The sequence below is a fragment of the Manduca sexta genome, chromosome 23, assembly GCF_014839805.1.
Source record: "Manduca sexta isolate Smith_Timp_Sample1 chromosome 23, JHU_Msex_v1.0, whole genome shotgun sequence".
Taxonomy (NCBI): domain Eukaryota; kingdom Metazoa; phylum Arthropoda; class Insecta; order Lepidoptera; family Sphingidae; genus Manduca; species Manduca sexta.
In genome coordinates, this window is record NC_051137.1 from 9,947,214 (window position 1) to 9,970,370 (window position 23,157).

Consider the following 23,157-nt stretch of genomic DNA (forward strand, 5'->3'; position numbering starts at 1 on the left):
CGAAACCAATGTCACGTTACGCTTTGGGTTACAAAACAGATATTTATAATGTTTAAATAGAAAAAAAAACTACCCACTATTTTTTTAGGTAACATTGGTAACAAAGGACATATCTTTAATTTGAAAAATGTTGCCGCATGTTTGAATTTCTTTGTTTTAAGCCAAAATTGTTTCAATATCTATAAAATATGCTAGCCAAAATATTAAATAAAAGACTGTAGTATCCATACGCAATATTTGAGGTCAAGCACATGTGTTTTAAAAATCAACTTATATTATGCTAAACTAGGATATATGTATTCGTATGGCAAATTTCATCAAAATACGTTCAAAGATTTTTATGTCCACTTTGAACAAACATTTGTATAAACATGTAAACATTTTACAAATTTCCGCATTTATAATATTAGTAAGAAGCAATTATACTTGTTACATGATGGACAATATTATTCATGCGTGTCCGCGGGATAGTGCATAGTATTACGAAAAACGGAATTATCGTATCATTCCCTTTCGGTTACTTTTTAAATACCTCGAAGCAAGACACGTCACTAACGTGCAAAAAAATTAAGTAGATAGACCAGAGGGCGTTTTTTTATTAATTATGAGCACGCAATGACACATGATAAAGTAATATTGTTTTTTCTTTAATGTTCATTATATTTATGTATATAGCCAGTTCTTATATATCGTTGATAGTCAAGCACTTTTTGCTTAGATACATTTGACAATATGTTTGTTGTGATATAATTGAAACATTGAATGCTCACATCATTTAGAACACTTTGGATGTATTGATTATTAAAGTCACTTTAAATATATGACTGCCTCGGTGGCGTAGTTGTATTGCACGTCCGGTACAATAGCGCTCTGAGGTCCTGGGTTCGAATCCCGGGTCCGGCAAAGTGATATTTGGGTTTTTCTGCTCAGTATCAGCCCGGAGTGTGGAATTTGTGCCCGATATGGCGATAGGCTCGCCCCCTATCACATCATGGGACGGAACATACTTGGCGAAAAGTGGGTGCCCTAGTTGCGCCTCTGCATACCCCTTCGGGGATAAAATGCGTAATGTTATGTATGTACTTTAAATATATATATATATGAACACCTGAGTTGCTTAGCTCTTTTTGATGCCGAGTGTACCTACCTACGCAAAATACCTTTTGATGTTAGTGCTGGAGTTGCATACTGAGTCAGGCTTCCTATTTCGTCGATTTAAGTATTACAGTCTTAAACAATTTGCATAATAAATTATATTTGTTTTAAAACAATCGCAATGTTACTTATTTGTTTCGAATCACTGATCTAGTCCTGAAGATAAAAATAATATGTAATATATTACAAAATAAAATTACTAACAAATTTGTCTGTTTTTCATTGTTAAGAGAAGATAGTCCAAGTCTACAGTGGCACCGAAAAACTTAAATACGTATTTTTTTTATTAATCTAATCCTTGTTCAGCGTTATCTGTCTGACTTGCATTAATAGGCTGAGTATTGTAGGTAAAAAATATAAAACTTAAGGCCAACCTAGGCCTACGTAATTCATTTGAAATCGACTATATACGACCCACAGTCTGTCTTCAATGAATGTAAACTCACTCCTCAGAGGTGCAACCAGCCTTGGATAAGCGGGGAATAAAAAGAATTAAAAGTTGTTAAAAATAATTTATTTTTTTAACATTTTTACATGAAATACAAGTATAATATAATATGTAAAACATGGATAATATAAGAAACAATGGATTTTAAGTACACTTGATTAAGGACGGAATGTTTGTTATACGAATCACAACTTCTTAGACACCTGTAGCTTTAATATCTAGTACTATAAAAGATTATATATTTATTTGTATTTAGTACAAGATCCTATGTAAGATGGAGCTTTCATCGTCAATTTTATTATAAGCGGTATTCATTTATTTCTTATTTATAATACATACATGAGTTCAAAATGATACTATAGTTTGTATATACTATATACCTATATACTAAATCATTGTAAGATGACCCAATCTTGCAAATAATCCCAGGATCGCTCAGTTTAGTCTGTACCTGTTTGCTACATGTTTCACTCGGATAAGGAAGTGATAATTTTTTTACTTAATTTAAATAAGTACCAATTGCAATAATTGAATAAGTCTCAAATGAATATATACGCTAGTGACAGGATATTTGTGTCCGCTCGGATTTTTACCAACATAAACAAGATGTAAAACCCGCCATAGTGGTCTACAAAAGTATATCGCGTCCCAGGATCAACCTGTGTATAAATCGGTTTCAAACAGACCGCCATAATTGTGTCGACTGCCAAAGGGTATGAATAGCCCTAATAATTCACTAACCATCAGGTAGATTATAAAGAAAAAGGTGCTGGAAGGTGACCTTGACGTATCTATATAAATAAAAAAAAATACGCGGATGAAAATCAAATGTACATGCATGCAATCTTATTAAAGTGCATAATTTATATGGACCGTGTTCCTGCCAACGTATACATTCATTTGGAACTGACCGTACATGGGCTGAATAGAATAGAGTCGCAACTCGAGTCTATGTTTATGCGCGAAACATATAGCCATACGATAAGGTCTCTTTATATTTTTAACCTGATTACGCAAACGAACTCGCACACTAGAGGGAGTTTAACTTATGTGATCGTAAAACTTTCGAAATATCATAAAATCTGTGAATTAGATTGCGTATTAATTTTAAGAATAAATAGGTAGGTATTTCTTACAAATCTAACGATAGGAGGTGTATATTAATATCTTAGTCAATTATAATAAACACATTGCTTTTGATTACAGGTAAGTACATAATTAAATATATATAAGGTTTTAAACATTTGATTATATTATGTACATATTGATTAGTTTTAATAACAAATGGTTTTATTACTTTAAACCTAATTCCAATTATTAGTTTTGATGATAATACATAGGTAAATATTAATAATATAATGATTTCTTATGTTTACATGAACGTTAGACTTAGAAATAATAGTAGTTTTCCAATTTCATTGCGTTTTTTTTAATTTTCCATATAAAACCTATATCTAATTATAAAATGTAGGTAAATAATGTAACTTTAACTTTTCGTTCATTTACCAACACCTCAGTCCCCCCCGTGACCATGAAGGCTGCAGTCTTCGAAACGTCGGGATAAAATTATAATATAAAAAAGCGCGATAAAAGCCGAAAACTAGCTTTATTTCGATTATATTATTTCTTTCTATTGTTAGGTAAAAAGGTAAAATTCATTCTCAACTCACATTGCTACATTTCCTCTTAGAAAAATACATTATCTATAGGTAATGGATATTGTACAATCAGATTTTTAATAAACTCATCTTTTCAATGAGTACAAATTTATCGAAGATTGGCAGCCTAATAAAATGTTAAAAAGGGGTTTATAATACTTGAGATGGAATCCCTCTTATAGATGATTCTATTCCCTTTTTCGGAATGCTTTTACTCCTATATTAGATTATAACTTTCTGATCCGTGACGTATATAGTTACAAATCCACCGAGATTCATAGAATAAATTTAAATCTAGACCCGATTTTAATATAATATGCTTGTTTCCCTCAAAGTATTATTACTTGTTTTTTTTTATATTTTAGCTGGCACTTAAAACGTATAAATAGCTAAGTTATAGAATTTATAATAATAAGTACGTATTACTTTGAAATTCCATAGTTTAAAAAAAACTAACAAAATAAACGCTTACTATACATAATATTGTAAAAGTCATCTTTTTCGTTTTTACACAGGTATGTATCGTAACATGATCGTAACTATCATTATGTCATATCTGATAATACCTACATTACTTGACTAGTTCTATTCTGTTGTGATATTAATATTAGGTACATTTTAAATTTTATGAATAGGTACGTAACTCCGTCAAAAAAGGTTTTCATACATCAAACCATAAACCATGTAAGTATATACGAATTTATCCAAGAACATAATATACACTCAAACAACTTACTTCCCGTATTTCTGATAATATCTAATTGTCAACTTAGGGCGTTTGACGATTATATCGGCATGATGCTATTTGATTGGACTCTTTTTTATGACCCCTAAATCATAATAATTGATTTAAAATTTATATTCGAAAGGATAGCAAAAAAACGTAGTACTTATTTATCCACGTGCCCGTTTCACGCACGTTAAATAGATTTGGGGTAGTTTACGATTGGCGGCCTGCCCGACGTTGACTGCACAATTCTTGTAACTCGCTTCGATAAAGAACGCCATTCATTCTAATAGACAATTAGACCTTAGTCCATTCTCTATATAATCCATTTCTCTACACAAGGTGTTGCTTTGCATTCCCACCAAATTTGAAGAGTCCCACCAAATTTGAAGAGTCCATTGTAATGGGTACACATAATCATCTAATAATACAATGTAAGGTCTACCTCAAACTGGACGCCGAATACTAGATTAAATTATTTTAGATGATTTAGAATTAACCCCTACGTATACCTATGTCAGAATAGGACCCCACAGCAACGCGAAGAGCCCACACACATTGTACAGCACCAGCTGTTTGCAATCGACACGGCTAGTCGCGGCGGTCGCTGCGGGCGTCAAATCACTTTTTGGATGCTGTGTGGCGTGAAAATCACCGATGCCACACGGGGTGAGTTCGGGTTGATTGCCATTACACGTGTGGTTTTATTTTTAATCAATAATAATAATAACTTATTTTTCCATTGATTCGTGTTCTATAAATGGAGTATACCAATCTCCGTAAATATGGCGGAGATTCAAATCCACAAATTGTATAGACGATGATATAAGGAACACCTGGTACTTATATCAAATATGGCTATTAACAATGATTTGTACCGAACTACACTTATAAATTTCATAAAACATATAATGTTTTTTAATTGTAAATCATCGGACAAGAAGTATGCTGATCACAGTAAATTAACGCAAGTGCCCATGAACACGTACAGTGCTAATTAAATATAGATTTTCTGGTGACATGGTGGAATATAGGGGTTTAGTAACATGACGGAACTACTTTCCAGCGCATAAAATGAAATATCCGTCACACAATATTGGTTTTGAGAAATGACAGTGTTAACATCCGTCATGACTCGTGACGATCCATTCGTACTATAAAGAAAACGAGCTACCGCTCTGTTTTACTACTTAAAAAATATGAAAATTAAAAAGAGTACGGGCTTTAAAGTACGCATGTGTACCGAAACAGATTCCGAACAGAACGAAAACAAACCAATAAACAGTCTGCCAATAATGAAACAGTAATAAACAAGTCTCTTCACAAAATAAATTTAACAAATAAGTATATCTTACTACCTGAGCCATTTGTAAAACGTTTCTGATATGCATATAACACTTTACTCAAAACAGTAACGATAATAATACATTTCCATTTACACTATACACAAAACTAATAAAAATATCTACTCAAAAATATACATAGGATTATTAAAAAATAATACTATTCATACTTACACAATATGCTAACAATATGCTATTTTATAAATAATACATAATATTATACTGATATGTTGCACACAAAGGACGGAATCGTGGTCACATAAAATACAAACGTTATCGTACAATATAAACTGACCAACATGGATCAATGTATTTAAAGTAACCGATCTATCTTCATTTTGAGCTTAAAACTAATTACAATATCTTACACACATTAATTTTTAATGAAATTTTCAATTAATAAAATGTTTTAAAACGGCATTTATAAAATTTAAGTATTCGATAAAAAGATCTATGAATTTTCAGTATAATTGAATATTTTGATTGTGTATAGCAAAAAATTTTGCAATTCCTGCAGGCGGTTTAGTTCTAAGGTGTTCTTCTATAAATTGACACGGGCATACATATTTCTCACCGTGGCGTCCGGGGACAACGCTGCTAAGAGACAATCGGTTTTTAACAGCATAGGCACCCCACCGAGCGGCGTACCGTAGATAGAGAAGTGCCCCCCTTTCCTACAAAAAAAGAAATAGACCTATGTTACATTTGCCATATACGCGGTATCCACATTAAAAATAAAAACTACACTTGCCAAGCATGAAGTGATTTGGTCAATCGAGACCGCGGCGTCTGAGCCAATCGTTGCAGACGGGGCAACAGGCACGAGTGTCTATAGGCTCTTTGTTGCGCAAAACCTCCTCTACATATTGACAGGGGCAGAGAGCTACTGTTAAATGCCGCGGCGCCGCTGGGTTTCCGCCTTCCTCGTCAAGAGTCCAGTCAAGTCGGCGACGCAAGAAGTCTTTGCCCCACCGCTGCAGGTACCGGAGGTACACTTGCTCTGCCATACCCTGCACATTCGTTTGCCTCTTACCCACTAAATCTACACACCATATTAATCTAATAGGAATTGATATTAATATTTATGTTACAGAAATAAAGGAAAAGAAGTTAGAAGCACCAACCAAGTATTAAAATATTTATATACTTAAACCACAATTCACCACTAATAAATGTTAAGATGTATGTTTTAAGTCGAGACCCGCACTGGATTTGACAAGATTTAATAATATAATATTTTAATCTCAGCAACCTCGGCCGGATATGTTAGGGTGCCTTATTGTTTCTAGATGATGAATGCACACGCGCACGGCTAGCATACATAGTTTTTGCAGCTGTTCATGCGTTATTTATGACAAGGACGCGACAAAATTTTTATAATGTGACACGAATGGGACACTTTTATGACAGCTACGTTAATGGTAATATAACATTTACAAAACCACGGTTATCACTAATCGAAATATAATCAATGGGCATAATCAAAAGAATACAAATCATGAGACTGAAATTTCATAAAAAAATAATAATTAAGAAATTGAGTATCCGTAGAACGAGCGACTATTATGGAACATAGATTATTGAATACTAATCAAATTGAAAATGAAAGTATAAAGCCGGAAATGTGTATGTAGCACAGAAGGAAGAGCATTAGTCCGTTTGAATATATAATTTGCATGGATATTGAATGTCATGAATAGAGTAACTTTAATTTTCACACAATGTAAGTGTCACATATTCTTCTGTTTAAGTATTTTCCTCTCCCTTGTAATTAAATATTGCTATGCTTATGCAGTCATTTTGACATTGTGTTACTAAATTAATCTACTTAATTATCTTATTAACAACTAGCTTTTGCCCGCGGCTCCGCCCGCGTTATAAAGTTTTTCGGGCTAAAGTTTTCCGTTATAAAAGTCACGCTGTATAATTTCCTGGGAGCCTATGTTCTTCCCAGGGTCTCAAACTGTCTCCATACCAAATGTCATCTTAATACGTTGGGTAGTTTTTGAGTTTAACACGTTCAGGCAGACAGATGCAGCGGGGGACTTTGGTTTATAATATATTTTTGTAGAACTTTTTAAGAGGAACAATCCCGTCATAAATTATTGTTGAATTACTTTAACCGTTTACGCAGCGCACGCAACCGATGCTCTAAAAACTAATTAATAAATTTTCCCCGTTTTTGCAACATGTTTCATTACTGCTACGCTCCTATTGGTCATAGCGTGATGATATATAGCCTATAGCACTCCAGGAACAAAGGTCTATTCAACACAAAAATATTTTTTCAGTTCGAACCGGTAGTTCCTGAGATTAGCTTCTACTGCTCCGCTCCCATTGGGTATAGCGTGATGATATATAGCCTATAGCACTCCATGACCAAAGGGCTATCCAACACAAAAAGAATTTTTCAATTTGAACCGGTAGTTCCTGAGATTAGCTATTACTGCTCCGCTCCCATTGGGTATAGCGTGATGATATATAGCCTATAGCACTCCACGACCAAAGGGCTATCCAACACAAAAATATTTTTTCAATTTGAACCGGTAGTTCCTGAAATTAGCTATTACTGCTCCGCTCCCATTGGGTATAGCGTGATGATATATAGCCTATAACACTCCACGACCAAAGGGCTATCCAACACAAAAAGATTTTTTCAGTTAGAATCGGTAGTTCCTGAGATTAGCGCGTTCAAACAAACGAACAAACTCTTCAGCTTTATATAATAGTATAGATTTTTTTGAACTTTTAAGAGGAACAATCCCGTCGTACATCATTGTTGCATAACTTTAACCGTTTACGCAGCCCACGCAACGGAAGCTCTCAAAACTAATAAATTGTCCCCGTTTTTACAACATGATTCATTACTGCTTCGCTCCTATTGGTCATAGCGTGATGATATATAGTCTATATCACTCCACAAATAAAGGGCTATCCAACACAAAACTAATTTTTCAGTTCAAACTGGTAGTGCCTGAGATTAGCCATTACTGCTCCGCTCCTATTGGTCATAGCGAGATGATATATAGCCTATAGCGCTCCACGAACAAAGGGCAATCCAACGCAAAAAGAATTTTTCAGTTTGGACCGGTAGTTCCTGAGATTAGCCATTACTGCTTCGCTCCTATTGGGTATAGCGTGATGATATATAGCCTATATTACTCCACGAACAAAGGGCTATCCAACGCAAAAAGAATTTTTCAGTTTGGACCGGTAGTTCCTGAGATTAGCCATTACGGCTCCGCTCCTATTGGGTATAGCGTGATGATATATAACCTATAGCACTCCACGAACAAAGGGCTATCCAACGCAAAAAGAATTTTTCAGTTTGGACCGGTAGTTCCTGAGATTAGCGCGTTCAAACAAACAAACAAACTCTTCAGCTTTATATAATAGTAAGTATAGAAGTATAGATAATACTATACAATAAGTAACTAGAACCGAAACCATAATTAAAAAAAATAAAACTAAATAAATATTAATGGAAAGTACTTCATTTTAATTTTACACGTCCTAATCAAGGTAATAATAATCTAAGCGAAATCGTCGCAGCAGCAACATCGCACTCACAGTCAGAAGTACACGCATGCACATGCCATATTCTCACTATTAAACTACAAAATGAAACTAAGATTTTTGGTGAAAATATTCGTTATTCATGGATGATTTTAGGCAGAATGTTAGCAGAGATAAAGGCGAGTATGTGGTTTCATTTATTAACGCAATGTCACAATGATCCTGTATATTATCGAATAGATTAGTAGACTACTTTTTTTAAATATATTTATCAAAAATGTATTTCATCCAAATCTATCGGAAAAAGAAATTTTCAAAATCCATGTAATAATAAAAAGTTATAAAGCTTTGAAATTTAGTTGAAAGGGATGCAGTAAAATTACAGTAATATTGAAATGTGACGTCACCTAGTGTCACCGGCCATAACGCTGAGTGAGTGAGAAAAGGACAACGCGATAAACCCACCACCCTTTTGCTCACAACAATATTTTAAATATGTCTAATTGCTTTATTTTTCAACCAATTTTGATGGTGATTTCACAGAAGAACTTCTTTCTCATATTATTTTCTGTTACATATAAAATAATAATTCAAATGAAACAGGAATCTACCGTATTATACTGTACAATGCACGTCAATGTTACCTTAAGTAATTATTGTTGAACAGTGCGAATAGGCCTCAAGCAGTAAAAAATCAAACCAAAACAGATTAGGAGCCGTTTAAGTATTACGTAACGCATTTATTAAGAATTTTGACCCCCCTACCCCCCATGTCACGCGCCGTAACGTTTTCCTGCACGCCCCCGACCCCCCCAAAAAGTTATGTAACTCTAAAATTATTATTTTTTTTGCAAGTTAACGGAAGATCACTAAAATACCTCTGTTATGGTTTTATAATAAAAATTCCAATGTTACATAAAGCGTTGTACGAACCCCCCATCCCGCGTCTGTAAAGCATAGTGACGTTTTACATGACCCCCCCGCCCTTCCAAATTGCGTTACGTAATACTTGAACGGCCCTTAATCCAAGCAATATACATTTTGATATAATCTATTTTCCGGTAACTTGCCATTTATTCCATGTATATATAACCAGTTTCTATTTGTATATCCATGTTTAACATATATAGTGTCAACAGCACACCACCATCCTTGTCTACCCGCACCACAAGAATGTTGATAACCACAGTGCAGTATGAAAACTCTTAATAATTATCCCATTAACCAAATAAAAAAAATATATCATAGACCTAAACAACCTAAAACTTTATTTTGGTCAAATTATAAAATACATAATATAGATAATTATATTATTTAGAGATCAGCTACCTTACAATTATTATGTTAATAAAATATCTTTTTATCTTTATAATAAGGTTAGATACCAGAAAAATAACTCAATTACAGAAATTATACAGGTATTGATATAATTGCACTTTGGAAAAAAAATATTGTTCTTAATAAAAAATTAAAACAAAAATTATAATTTCAGAAATTGAGTGAAGGTTATTATTGCATTTGAATGTTAAGGTATGGCATTAAAAGTATAACAATTTAATAGCAACATGCCTCGTTTAAAGAAATATGTAATCAATTATGAAGATGCTGTGTACCACCAATATCCTAACGCTTGACAATTTTGTACCATCAGTTTTAATTTTTTTGTAATTTAAGGTATGAATTGTCTACATAGGTTTATTTTCCACTTACCTGAATTTCTATTTTAATGTATAATCCATATTTAAAACTTTGTTACCCTATAGAATATAAATGAGGGCCAGGACCTAATTAGAACTTATTGCGATTCAATAAGAGTAATCAACCATTTTGTAAATTCAAATTATCAAAATAATTTTACCTGTCTCCTAGATAATCTTGTGGTTTGGCTTCCTTGGATTACAATATCACTAGCAGGAACATCCAACCTTTGTTCCCATCCTTGCATAATAGTTTTACCTTCTTCACTTTCAATGAATTCTTGAATATGAGTGATGCATGGTCCGGAATCAAAATAAATAAAACACAGGTTTACTTTGTGACAAGATATTTTACCCCTATCATCAAGTGCTAATATTAATTTATGTTTGTTTAAAAGTTTATTAACTCTTGCTAAGCATTGCTCTAAGCCTTTTGAGAGACGAAGTTTAATCCACATACAGAGAAATATAGCAGCCGCATTAAGAATAAGCCACAACACTCCAAGAGAAAATAATGTGAGTCCTGTTAGCCCGGAAAACAAGAGAGCCAACAACACTAAAAATGCAAGAGTTATCCAGCAAACTAGAACACGCTTGTAACATATATTATACAAAGTAAACCGTGCATCATTCACAAGCAATTCCATGGCATGAACATATTCTTCCACAGTAAGCTGTAAAATAAAGAAATAATATTACATTATTAATTATGTACCAGAGATAATGAAATTTTGTACCTATCAAAGTTTCAGTACAATCATAGAATGTGGACTTACAGTGAGACCTTGTGCCATTAATTCCTCTGGAACTAATTCTGGTCGAAACTGTGCAGCAGTCACCCATGGCCACCGACTATTTACAGGTAACAGAGTAACTAATATGTCACCATTTGCTAAAAGAAAAACATTACATATAAATTTAATTAGCTATAAATTTATTTTGTGTGTTGTTTCACTTAGTAATCACTTACAAAACCCTTGACGTATGTTAACAAATTCAACATTTTTGGTCAACGTCGTTTGAGATACAGGTTCTATTCGTTTATCGCCCCTTTCTAGATTCACATGAACCGATTCAGTCCTGAGGACGGCTGGTAAAGCAGGTGATTCCGACGTGCTTGCTTCCGCAACAGGTGATGTCTCTTGTGGTGTCACCTTTTCTGGTAGGGAAATGTTTGTTTGCGAAAGATCGTCATCAAATTTCACCCATTCCTTACGTGTTTTATCTTGCGTACTATTCCCATTTAGTTCACTTTTTTCCGATAATTCTTTCTCTGTCACCACATTACTCATCTTACTACTGTTTCACAGCTTCACTTGTAAATAAACTTAATACAAACAAAAAGTTTTAACAAACTTGTTGCAAATTTTTTATCCCACCCAGAGCCTAGTGTTGCCACTTCAGAATTTATGGAATTACTGCACGGTGTTCCTACCAAACACTAAAAATCTACTAAAAATTACAAAATTAGTCCCTACTTTTAAATTAATCTTCAATTTTTTTTAATTCACTTGAGTAATATAGATAAGTGATAAGGCATTATACATGTTCAATGTTCTAATTTTATAAAAGCAATAAACAATAGTATTACATCACTTATCCATTATTAGCAAAATTTGTGAGGATGGAAATAATAATAATCTTGGTAATATACTTACCTCAGAATAACACATAAGCTACAATTTATAATAATTTTGTGTAAGTTGGTCATAATATAACGATCATATCAAGTAAGTAACAATAATATTACTGTAACGTTTCATCCAAATCTGTTCAGTAGTTTTTTTGTGAAAGAGGAACAAACAAACATACATCCATACACATATGCTCAGATATTAGTATGATTAGTAGGATAAGTAAACATAATTATCATCTTTCTATTTTTGTAATTATACTTAACTCAAATGCTTTCAAAATTATCTTTCCAACATAACTACGCATGCTATGTTGGCTAACCACAGCTTCGTGGTTCCTTCCATCCTAGCTCGACCCAGAATGGTCGGAAAGTCATATTTTGTACCGCACCATTAAACTGTAGAATAAATTGGCACCATACGTATTTCTCTTTCCCTATAATTTGAGGTTGTTCAAACGGAGTGTGAATAAGTAAGTAATTAGACTGGCCGGTATTATTGTGCCGATCGTTTAGGGGTTTTTTTTTTCTTGCCGATTAACATTTTCTTAAGGCTTCATCTAACTAAATGCCTTGCGGTAAAGCCACTTTGCTGGGCTATCGATAACATTGATAAGCCATATGGAGATATCATACCTATATGTAGGTTGTATATATTATGTGTATACAAAATTACACCAGCTTTTCCTCGCGGCTCTGATTGCGCGTGACTGAGTTTTACAGGATAAAAGTCCCGCTATATATGTTCCCGGGATCGAAAGTAGCCTATGCCCTTTCCAGGGTTTTAAACTATGTGCATTACAAATTTCATCAAAATCCGCTGGGTAGTTTTTGAGTTTAAGATAAACTTTACATAAATAGCTAGACAGATGCGGCGGGGACTTTGCTGTATTCAGTATATATTTTTGGGTCTTTTTAATTAAGAGGAATAATTCCATCATGCATGTATGCAGCGCTCACAACGGAAGGTCTCAAAAAGGATAAATATTGTTCTTCGTTTTTGCAACATGCTTTATGCTCTGCTTGTATTGGCCATAGCGTGATGTTATTTAGCCAATAACCTTCGGGCTATTCAACATTTTTTTTCGCGGGGAATAAACACTTTATCGCTACCACCACTTGGAGGGAGTATAGCATCATCCGAGCGAGGATTGGACCGAGTCCCTAGCCTCTATATACCCTACACCAGCATACCAAAAACCCGCGGTGGCCTTCTTCGGCGCATACGGGACGGCCCCGGGGTATCTTATTGCACTTAGATAGCTGCTCGGATGGGCTATACAACACCAAAATATTAATAATGCTCAGAAACCCCCGCGTAAACGAAGGGCGTTCTCGGCGTCAACGGCAGCATGAGGCCTACCTTCTACGCTGCCGTCCATCCCGGGGATCATCACAATGTGCGAGATGTGCGCAACGTACACTAAGGACGGCCCCCAGCCGCCCGCCGACGACCCCCCGATGGCCCCTATTAGTCGCCTTTTACGACAGGCAGGGGATACCGTGGTGGAATTCTCCAAACGCCCCCATTCCACAGGACGGGAGACGCCGCGTTTAAAAAAACAAAGAAAAATTTATATAAAGTACTTATATAGTATTATAGGTAGAATGTTGTGGTTGTGAAAGAATTCGAGTATTTAAATAAGAAATAAGTTGTTCTAGAGTTCCTATTTACCTAGATTTTAATGAAATGAATGAATGAAATGAAATGAAATTAAATGATTTATTTGAATCTGTAAAATGTTATACATTATTTAGATTCCGTCAATATTAACTCTACCACCAGTTCGGAAAGCAGTTTTCACCAGAGAAGAACGGGCAAGAAACTCTGGTGTTGCTCTTTTCAATCAGTTTAGGGTAAAGACTACAGTACATGCTAAAGTGAGAAGAGGAAAAAAAAAGTTTAGAGCCTCTTCAAGTTAAGCCACGGTGCAGAGTGGGCAGTAGGTACGCGCACTCCCGTGTTAGTTGATACGACATAGTAGAGTCAATACAGCACATAGATATCACCCACCACCGTTGGTAATTATTATTCTTAATAATCATCATCTGTCAGATTTGGTAGGTACTTATGTCAACTGTTAAATCAAAGAATTACATACTTACCGTGGGGCGCAAGCAATCAAGTTGGAAACTAAGTAAAAAAACTCATTACGATAGATACGAAGTGAAAAACATAAAACAAGGCCGAGTACGGGTAACAGGTCGGTCAGCGGTACAGCCAAACACTTTGATTTGAAATTGCTTCTTTAAAATTTTTGTTCCGAATGTTCCACAAAAGCTGTAGGTATTATGTATCTTCCTATTTTGTTAACGACGACCCGGTTTTCCCTGTTATACTTAATACCTATAATGCGACATTTTTCATATTAATATTATGTAATTTATGTATCTTCTACACTTGCCTGGTGCAAAATGCTGAGGTAAGTACATTATTTTGTATGTCCGATAATATGGGAAAAGGTAATATAAAACACGTCTCTTTTAATTCAAAATTGAATATTGATATAAAATACCCAAGGGAGTAATTCGCAATATATTATCTTAGTATGAATGAATATGGTAAATAAAGAGCAAGTTGTTCTTGCACAATCGGCATTCAGCAGTATTTGCCGCCAAAACTCCGAAAGGTAAGTAGCAATCGACGGCACCCATCGCTTACCTGGCCGATGTGTCTGCTAGCACAAGTGCCCGAAATGTCGTTTGACCGGTTCTCCCACTCGCACTCGTAGGTTGTTATCTCTCGCAAATTCCCTCCCACTAGCGGATTGGTTCGGCTAACACACGGACAATTTAACTTTATGAAACGGTTACAGTTTTTTGCCTACAAAGTGTAGTGTAATATAATTGTGTTTCTGTGATGTGACGTGTGTGAAGAGTAGGGAAACGAAACGGTACCTAATATTCAACAAATTAAACACGTCAGCTGTATTTATTTAAAAAAATCGGTATTGTTGAGTGCAAATCTTTATAATAACAGTGACCATGATGTTCGCCGTTTTAAATCCTGTTATCATATCGATAGTGTGTTACAAGACATTAGTTTATTTAAGCGGTAATTTAAACACATGTTTAATTGAAAAACAATGAACCGTACTCTATTTAAAGAAATGGAATCATTACCAAAACAATTTGTTTCTGCGATGCGAACACTTTTTGATATAATGGACGATAAACACACAGGATATGTAAAGCTCACAGATATAGAAAACCGATGGCGCGATGATCGTACTAAAGGTTTGCCGCGAGGTGTGATAGAAAGTCTACAAAAAGTTGCATCACATGAAGGTTTATTAAGTTTTGAAAGATTTTGTACGGGCTTAAAAATTTGTCTACTAAGAAACCAAGTGGAAAATGCATCTAATAAGGCTGAGAGACTTGACGACGGAATAGAAAATACAGTATTAACTTCACATATAAGTCCACCTTCTCACAGGCCGCCTTCTGCACCATTGCTAGATGTTGATGATGCACCGTGCATAGATCGAAATTGGAATGTTTTAAAAAAACCTGAAAATGCCACACAGCAGCATAGGACAGTTAGCATGCCACAATTATCTGGACGAAAGGATACATTAATACAAGAATCAAGACACCATAACGCAGCGCCTAGCCATGAAGCTTCTAATAGAGTATTTGGGCCTCCGAAACCACCCAGACTGGAAAAACAAACATCGGAAAGAAAAGAAACTGTACGAACCAATTACAAATCGGAAGAGGAAACTCCGTTTGAGAATGTAGAAATTGAAGAGGTCAAAATTGATTTTGACAATATATCAAGAGCAATCGAAGAGCAAAGTAGAGGGCTCGGGGATGGAAGATCCGCAAATGAAACCCAAACACAACTACGGCGTACTTCACGACGTCGCGAGCCTCGACGTCATACCCTCCATAACGGAGTGGATTATAATCTTTTGAAAAGGATGAAGCAAATAGAACAAGAAAAAGAAATTTTATTGCAAGGTTTATCTGCAATAGAAGAAGCACGCGAGTGGTATTTAAAACAACTGACAGAAGTCCAAGAAAAGATGCGTTACGCCGGAAGAATGGGCGCATATGTGGTTAGTACCTACTTGATTCATAAGTACGTATCTATACTTACTATATTTATTTTTTTCTTTTACAATGGGGGAACGACTGTATGAAAAATAACATAGAATAATAATTCTGCCTGGGTTCTTGCGAAACTTGACAGAATTTTATTGAATGCGAAAAACCAGCTTGGTCATGGAAAAGATAGATAGTTCAACAACGTCGAAACTTTTCTGTCATTTGTCCTTAAATTAAGTAATGAAAAAGTAGACATCCGTATGATATCTTATACAAGCCACTTGTTGATTACCTGTCTCGACTTCATAGCCCATAGGTGTATTGCGTATGCGGTACAACTTTTGCTCTTATCTCGGATTCGACCCGGAACGGACAAAAAGCTTGTTGTTACATTATGTTTTGCTTTTTTAATTTTATCCCCAGCACTAAATGTCTGTAGGTAAAGTCTAGTCTAGTCGATGTCTGAAGTTTTTTGTGTTTTCACAAGGGAATCAAAACCTACCAAGTATTTCCCATTGACCTAAACCATAAAATTTGGACTTACAGGACATGTAACGGAAAAAATCTAAAAACCGCAAATATGTACTACATACTTAGATACCTTACCTGCAGGTAGGGATCCCAGGTGCGCAAGTCGAATTCGGGTTAGGCTGGTTATTTGTTATGGTTGGTGCGTAATTTTAATTGAAAATAATTTTGTATATTTGTTTACTACGTAGCTTGGCTGAGCTGTGCAAGTTACTAAAAACACGAATTAGAAAAAAGATGACACTGTTTGTGCTTTAATAATTCCTTATTAAACCATATACAAGACTCAATTATTTTTGGATTGTCTTTTTTGTTAAAAAGTTTTATTTTTTGCTTTTCGTTAGTTATAAAACACATCTAATTAAACCCAATACAAAGAGAATCATTCTCGTCCTATTTTATTTTACGGAGTTCCTTTTTGCATTTTCGAAATTCAAGGTCATACGATATTTTTACTATCGGACCTATTTATGCTGTGCTATGCGCAAAAGCGGCATGTCAGGGAAACCTTATTTCGAGATAATCGAAATTTCGTAAATATAGTTTTATAGTTTCGTATGTAAAACTAAAATAGAGGACTCAATGACGTTTTTCAATACGATGTAATAAAAACATCTCAGAGAGGACTCTTGTAAGGTTTTTTTCACAAGTTCTAAACAAGATATCGTTATTTAGGTAAGTAAGTTTATCGGAAGAGCAATTCTTTAAGCTATATGACGACATAAAAATCAAAATTTTGATACCGTTTTAACCTTAGCACGGCAAAGTATCTTGAAGACAGGTAAGTATACCTATGAAGTCGCGATGAGATTTGTAGGTAGGTACGGTGTCAGTTATGAAAGTCAATTATAGGTTCTTACTTATATTGTATTCTGTTATGTTTATCAGGAGCCGTGGAGCGAAGCACATCAAGAAAGATTGGAGCTGTTGAAAGCACGAGTTTTAGAGCTTAACCGGCAACTTGGAGCTTTGGCAGCGGGCTGGCGACACGGTCCTCTGTCACTGCACATGAATCTAGCGTTACCTGCATCATCGTTATCTGGAACAGCAACTACACCAAATAACACTGCAGTTCTTAGATCACAGAATCGTATGCTAGCTGAGGTTAGCGACATTACGTTACGGCATTACTTAGCTACTAATAAATTCTAAAATAAGAAGCCATAAGCAACTAAAAATAAACTTGGCTACAAGTTCAGTGTCAATTGAGTTTCGTCTAAGTGCAATAAATGCGAAGCTTATATATTTATATTAAGTACTAGCGTTTGCCCGCGGCTCCACCCGCGTTATAAAGTTTTTCGGGCTAAAGTTTTCCGTTATAAAAGTCACGCTATACATTTTCGGGAGCTTCTTCCGAGGGTCTCAAACTGTCTCCATACCAAATTTCATCTAAATACGTTGGGTAGTTTTTGAGTTTAACACGTTCAGGCAGACAGATGCAACGGGGGACTTTGTTTTATAACATATTTTTGTGGAACTTTTTAAGAGGAACAATCCCGTCATACATCATTGTTGCATAACTTTAACCATTTACGCAGCGCACGCAACGGAAGCTCTCAAAACTAATAAATTTTCCCCGTTCTTGCAACATGTTTCATTACTGCTCCGCTCCTATAGGTCATAGCGTGATGATATATAGCCTATAGCACTCCAGAATCAAAGGGCTATCTAGCACAAAAAGATTTTTTCAGTTTGAACCGGTAGTTCCTGAGATTAGCACGTTCAAACAAACAAACTCTTCAGCTTTATATAATAGTATAGACTAGCTGATCCGACAGACGTTGTCTCGTCTTAACTATGAATTAGCAGCGCGCATTCTGTCAATCGCTGAGAGTTACTTCAAACAATTGACAGTTATATAAAATTCATATTTTCGTTAAGATTTCTTCAACTTTCTAATATTCCGCGCAATTTTTGAATTTTTTAACCGACTTCAAAAAAAAGGAGGAGGTTATCAATTCGACGTGATTTTTTTTTTTTATTGTTTCATAAGAACCTTCTCCTGACATACGCAACAGAAAAATAGTGAAATCGGTCCAGCCGTTCACGCATGATGGCGTGACCAAGAGAAATAGGGATTCATTTTTATATATATAAGAATATTGACAATACCTATTCCCTAATTACCTACTATACGTAACCCAGTCATTACGGGCACCTGCAACTAAAGCATTGGTTGTGATATATTAAGTAAACAATGTTAATAATAGTCTATGAAGATGATTTATGTATTTTTTTTAACTTTACAGGAGGTGAATCGAAAGAATGAAAGAATATCTGTCCTGGAAAGAGAAAAATCAGCACTCATCCGCGAATTATTACTTCAACGAAACAGAAGTAAATTAATGGACAACTACACATAAAACTTAATATCAAACAAGTTTAGTAAAAAGAAAAAGAATAATTACTTAAATAGGGAAGAGATAGATGGTGGAGGTTTATTGAAAATGCAGAATAGGCATATGTTATAAACATAAAAATAATTTGATATACTTAATAATTATGCATAATATACCTACAACAAAGCATATAAGTGAATATATAAAATTTATATGTGTTAATGTCTGTACACATGGTTGAATGAAATCAAATTACGACTATAATGTATTACTACTATTGACTATCACTATAGATACACTTATCTGTACGTGGGCGCCGCCACGATTAGTTTTGAAGACCGGTAGTCCCCATTGTTACAGACTTATTCAGTCATTTATATTTTATGTGATTTATTTCTGGGCAGGGGGGTGCACCTACTAGCACCTGCTTCCCGGCGCTCATGTATCTGTAGCTTTGTATGCAGTTCTATACAAAACAAATCTAGGCGCTGGTGTTTGCATCGTGACACCGTCCACACAGTCCGCCCACCGGAAGCGATCGATTTTGTCTTCTGATTTTAAAAATCACGTTCTTAAATTGTTTAAAAGTCTTTATAAAAATTACAATCAAATTGATAGATGATTCCAAATAAAAGAGTATAATAGTGCCATAATATTGTGCTTCCATTTTAATTTTTGTTCAATAATATTTGTGATTATTTATCTACCATATTACTGCTTTAATTAATAAGATAATGATGTCCTTATACAGCTTGATCATGGCGATAGCCTAGTGGGAATGGAATGTACTGACGAGACAAATGTCCACAGGTTCAAAACCCAAGGACATGAGCCTCTTTACTTTTCTAAAGTTGTGAGATTTTTTTTTTTGTGAATTTTCTCTTGCTTATGTGAAGGGAAATATCAGGAGTAAACCTACATACCTGAGAAGTTCTCTATAAGAATTTTGAGAGTATGTGAATTTTGATAATGCACACTAGGTCAACATAGGGGTTGAAATAAAAACTATTTAACGGATTTTATCGCGGTTTTTTATATTGTTATTTTGTTATTTATCTCCCGACGTTTCGAAGACTTTGCAGCCTTCATGGTCACGGGGGGGACTGAGGTGTTATTCATCCGTAAAGTCAAAGTTACAATATCTACCCACATTTTTTAAATATACTACCTGTCAAGTGCCATATACCTCTGCAAGAACCGGGTGTATACAAGATAGACTGCAACTGTGGCCTCTCTTATATAGGACAAACAAAAAGAAATATAGGGACCCGCGTAAAAGAACATATAGCTGACGTGAAACACCGACGCTCTACGAAGTCTGCAGTCGCTGAACATTCTGAAGGAGGCTCCAATCATTATTTGCGATTAGACAAGCCACAAATCCTTGCCAAAGAACACCGATTCCTGCCTAGGATGATTCGCAAGGCTATTGAAATTAAAAAACACCCAAATTTCAATAGGGAAGATGGTTGGAAGCTTGCAGAAGCCTGGGATCCTGTTCTACATTTATTTAAATTGGATCCCAAAAGACCGGCTGCCAGACCTCAAGACACTGTGAGCTCATTCTGCGTAAATCGGACTGTCAACAGCTAAAATTTAAAAAAGTTGTATATTTGAAAAATGTAGGTATATTGTAACTTTGAATTTACGGATGAATAACACCTCAGTCCCCCCCGTGACCATGAAGGCTGCAAAGTCTTCGAAAGGTCGGGAGAAAATAACAAAATAACAATATAAAAAACTGCGATAAAATCCGTTAAATAGTTTTTATTTCAATGTCTAACATTCGCGTAAACATAAGAAATCATTCAACATAGGGGATTAGGGCCTGATCCTGCTTAGTAGAAGAGGAGTCCTTTGCCCAGCAGTGGAACAGTATGTAATACAGGACTAATATTATAACATTATATATAATATGGTCCTAATATTTTATTTTTGCCATGAAATAAATATATATTTTTTTATTTAAACAAATTTATTATTATAAACACTACATACCTAAATAATGCATTATTACAATGATTGATTCTTATAATACAGTGAGTAATCATATTCTCTGAACGGTACATCATAAGTAAGTAAACCTTGATCCCATGCTCGTTCTATGGCAACCAGGAGTTCCTTGTGTTTCTTCTGACAGAGTCCAGTTTTGAAGGCATCCAGTATCTGGAATTAAATATTTGAAGCAAACTTTATTGCCTTTTCTGCAAATTTGTAAATTTAAATACTTTTTTCACCCTCATATTGATGAGTAAAGTTATATTAGTAACATCTACACAAACAACAAATACAAAGTGTACTTCTAAATAGATTTATTGCTGTTCCCTTAATGGCTATCAGAAAGCATCTGATATTATTTGATGGTGGTATAATTTTAACACATTAACTGTGGCTTACACAACAGTTATCTTATTATAGGCACAAGCATGCACCTAACCCACAACTAAGGTATACCTACCTAAGACAGTCTCACTCAATTTGTGCCACCACATGCCAGTGTGGGAAAATAAATTTCAATTTCATATGTGACACCACACTGGTAGATAGTTCATTGTTTTGGTGTCACAATAATATGTTAAATAGCATAAGGGTTCCTGGATAATGGTAAAAGGTACTGGCTGCAAGGTTTCTTGGAATATTTATGTTTCACTGATTGCATGTCATTGAAGGATAAGAAAGATTAGGATGATAAAGGATATAAGAATAAAAAATGGCACCAAAACATGCATTCTCTCTCTCGTAATAGCCCATGCAATTACTGGACTTGGCTTAACCCTTAGACATTATAAATTATGTTAACTTTCAATAATCACTATATCTATTAATTTTTAAGAATTTATAAGTTATGTGCTTGGGCTTATTTTATTTATGATGTTTTGCCAACTTGCATAAGTTGTAACATGATCATGACAAATGAAGCTTGAATAATTTAAAAAATTTCCAGACCCGAAATCCACATACAATATTTTATACTTGTAGAAAAATATTTACATTTTATATATTGTCAAAGCCAATAAAGATTTTCTAAATTATATCACTATTCAGTAACACAATCCTAAGAATAGAATAGGAGACTGTTTACAGTTAGGAAAGGGTAGAAAGTAATTTCTATTGGGCTACAGACTTTATTTTAGTTTATGTATTGAAAATTACTTACATTTCCAGTATATTCAGATATAAACTGTTCTAGTAACTTGGTGTTATTATGATCAATAACTAAATATTCATCTCTGCAAATAGGGCATGGATTTCCAGTAGAAATTATTCCGTTTCTAACACATGATCGCCTCGTCTTCCTTGGAGCAAAGCCGCCCTTATGATTACGGCGGTATAATGTCCACACAGGTTTTTCTCCATAGGTTTGCTGGTAAGCTTTGCTTTGCAGATACCTGATGCTTGTTTCTACCGGTATTATTTTGGTTCTATCCTTAGTAGGATCGACTTCTTTTTGTTCAGCTTCTTCAGATATGCTTTCAGCCTGATCGCTGCAGAAACGTACCGAACTTCTCAAATCTGAGAGTATGGTTATTCTGTTTAACATAAAACGAATGTTTCTATATAGGGCCATGGCGTTCTTCTTCGTCGTTCTATTTTACCTTGTTAGTTAACATAGAGTAGTTACTAGAAACTCAAAATAGGTAGTAATAGGTTATATGGAACACAGTACGTCAGTTCCTTTTGATGTTTGAGGTTTAGTAAATGGCTTGATGATAATGGTTTTTACTTTGCTCGCGTGAACTCTATGCCTAGGAAATTGTTATTTTTAAGTAAGGAAAGATCAGGACTTTTAAATCACAAATTCTGATAACACGAGTGACAACTGTCAATTGGTTTTTTATTCGTCCAGGCAATGACGTCCAGGTGACAGGCTATATGTCTCGACTATACTGCTTGTGAGACCGCTGACTAGTGGAGATTTTGGTTCGCAGAATTTGTTTCGACTCAATCTCTCAGATTCAATCAGAAAGTAGAGACCTTAAGTAGAGACACAATCATTTAATGTCAAGATTTTACATTATTTTTTCACATAGTAGCAACGTAGTATGATAGTTGCTCTATGCGC

General features: G+C 34.9%; 3 protein-coding genes across 4 annotated transcripts; 1 reads left to right on the forward strand and 2 right to left on the reverse strand.

The window, feature by feature from the left end:
* Nucleotides 1-1,653: 1,653 nt before the first annotated feature.
* LOC115441024 (transmembrane protein 268) lies at nucleotides 1,654-11,972 on the reverse strand. Of its 2 annotated transcripts, XM_030165589.2 has the most exons (5): nucleotides 11,515-11,972; nucleotides 11,321-11,436; nucleotides 10,706-11,218; nucleotides 6,083-6,341; nucleotides 5,809-6,005 (listed from the first exon to the last, which is right to left on the reverse strand). In XM_030165589.2, exons 1-4 carry the CDS (start codon nucleotides 11,834-11,836, stop codon nucleotides 6,102-6,104), a joined length of 1,191 nt encoding a protein of 396 aa, XP_030021449.1. In that variant the 5' UTR covers nucleotides 11,837-11,972; the 3' UTR covers nucleotides 5,809-6,005; nucleotides 6,083-6,101. The 2 variants fall into 2 exon arrangements, with proteins under 2 accessions (XP_030021450.1, XP_030021449.1); XM_030165590.2 differs by lacking the exon at nucleotides 6,083-6,341 and having other exon boundaries at nucleotides 1,654-6,005.
* A 2,773-nt stretch (nucleotides 11,973-14,745) lies between these two features.
* On the forward strand, nucleotides 14,746-19,358 carry LOC115441035 (suppressor APC domain-containing protein 2). Its single transcript, XM_030165607.2, has 3 exons — nucleotides 14,746-16,238; nucleotides 17,644-17,859; nucleotides 19,005-19,358. Exons 1-3 carry the CDS (start codon nucleotides 15,264-15,266, stop codon nucleotides 19,116-19,118), a joined length of 1,305 nt encoding a protein of 434 aa, XP_030021467.1. The 5' UTR covers nucleotides 14,746-15,263; the 3' UTR covers nucleotides 19,119-19,358.
* A 1,692-nt stretch (nucleotides 19,359-21,050) lies between these two features.
* On the reverse strand, nucleotides 21,051-22,948 carry LOC115441005 (28S ribosomal protein S18b, mitochondrial). The gene is made up of 2 exons (XM_030165563.2): nucleotides 22,252-22,948; nucleotides 21,051-21,260 (listed from the first exon to the last, which is right to left on the reverse strand). Exons 1-2 carry the CDS (start codon nucleotides 22,660-22,662, stop codon nucleotides 21,108-21,110), a joined length of 564 nt encoding a protein of 187 aa, XP_030021423.1. The 5' UTR covers nucleotides 22,663-22,948; the 3' UTR covers nucleotides 21,051-21,107.
* Nucleotides 22,949-23,157: the final 209 nt, after the last annotated feature.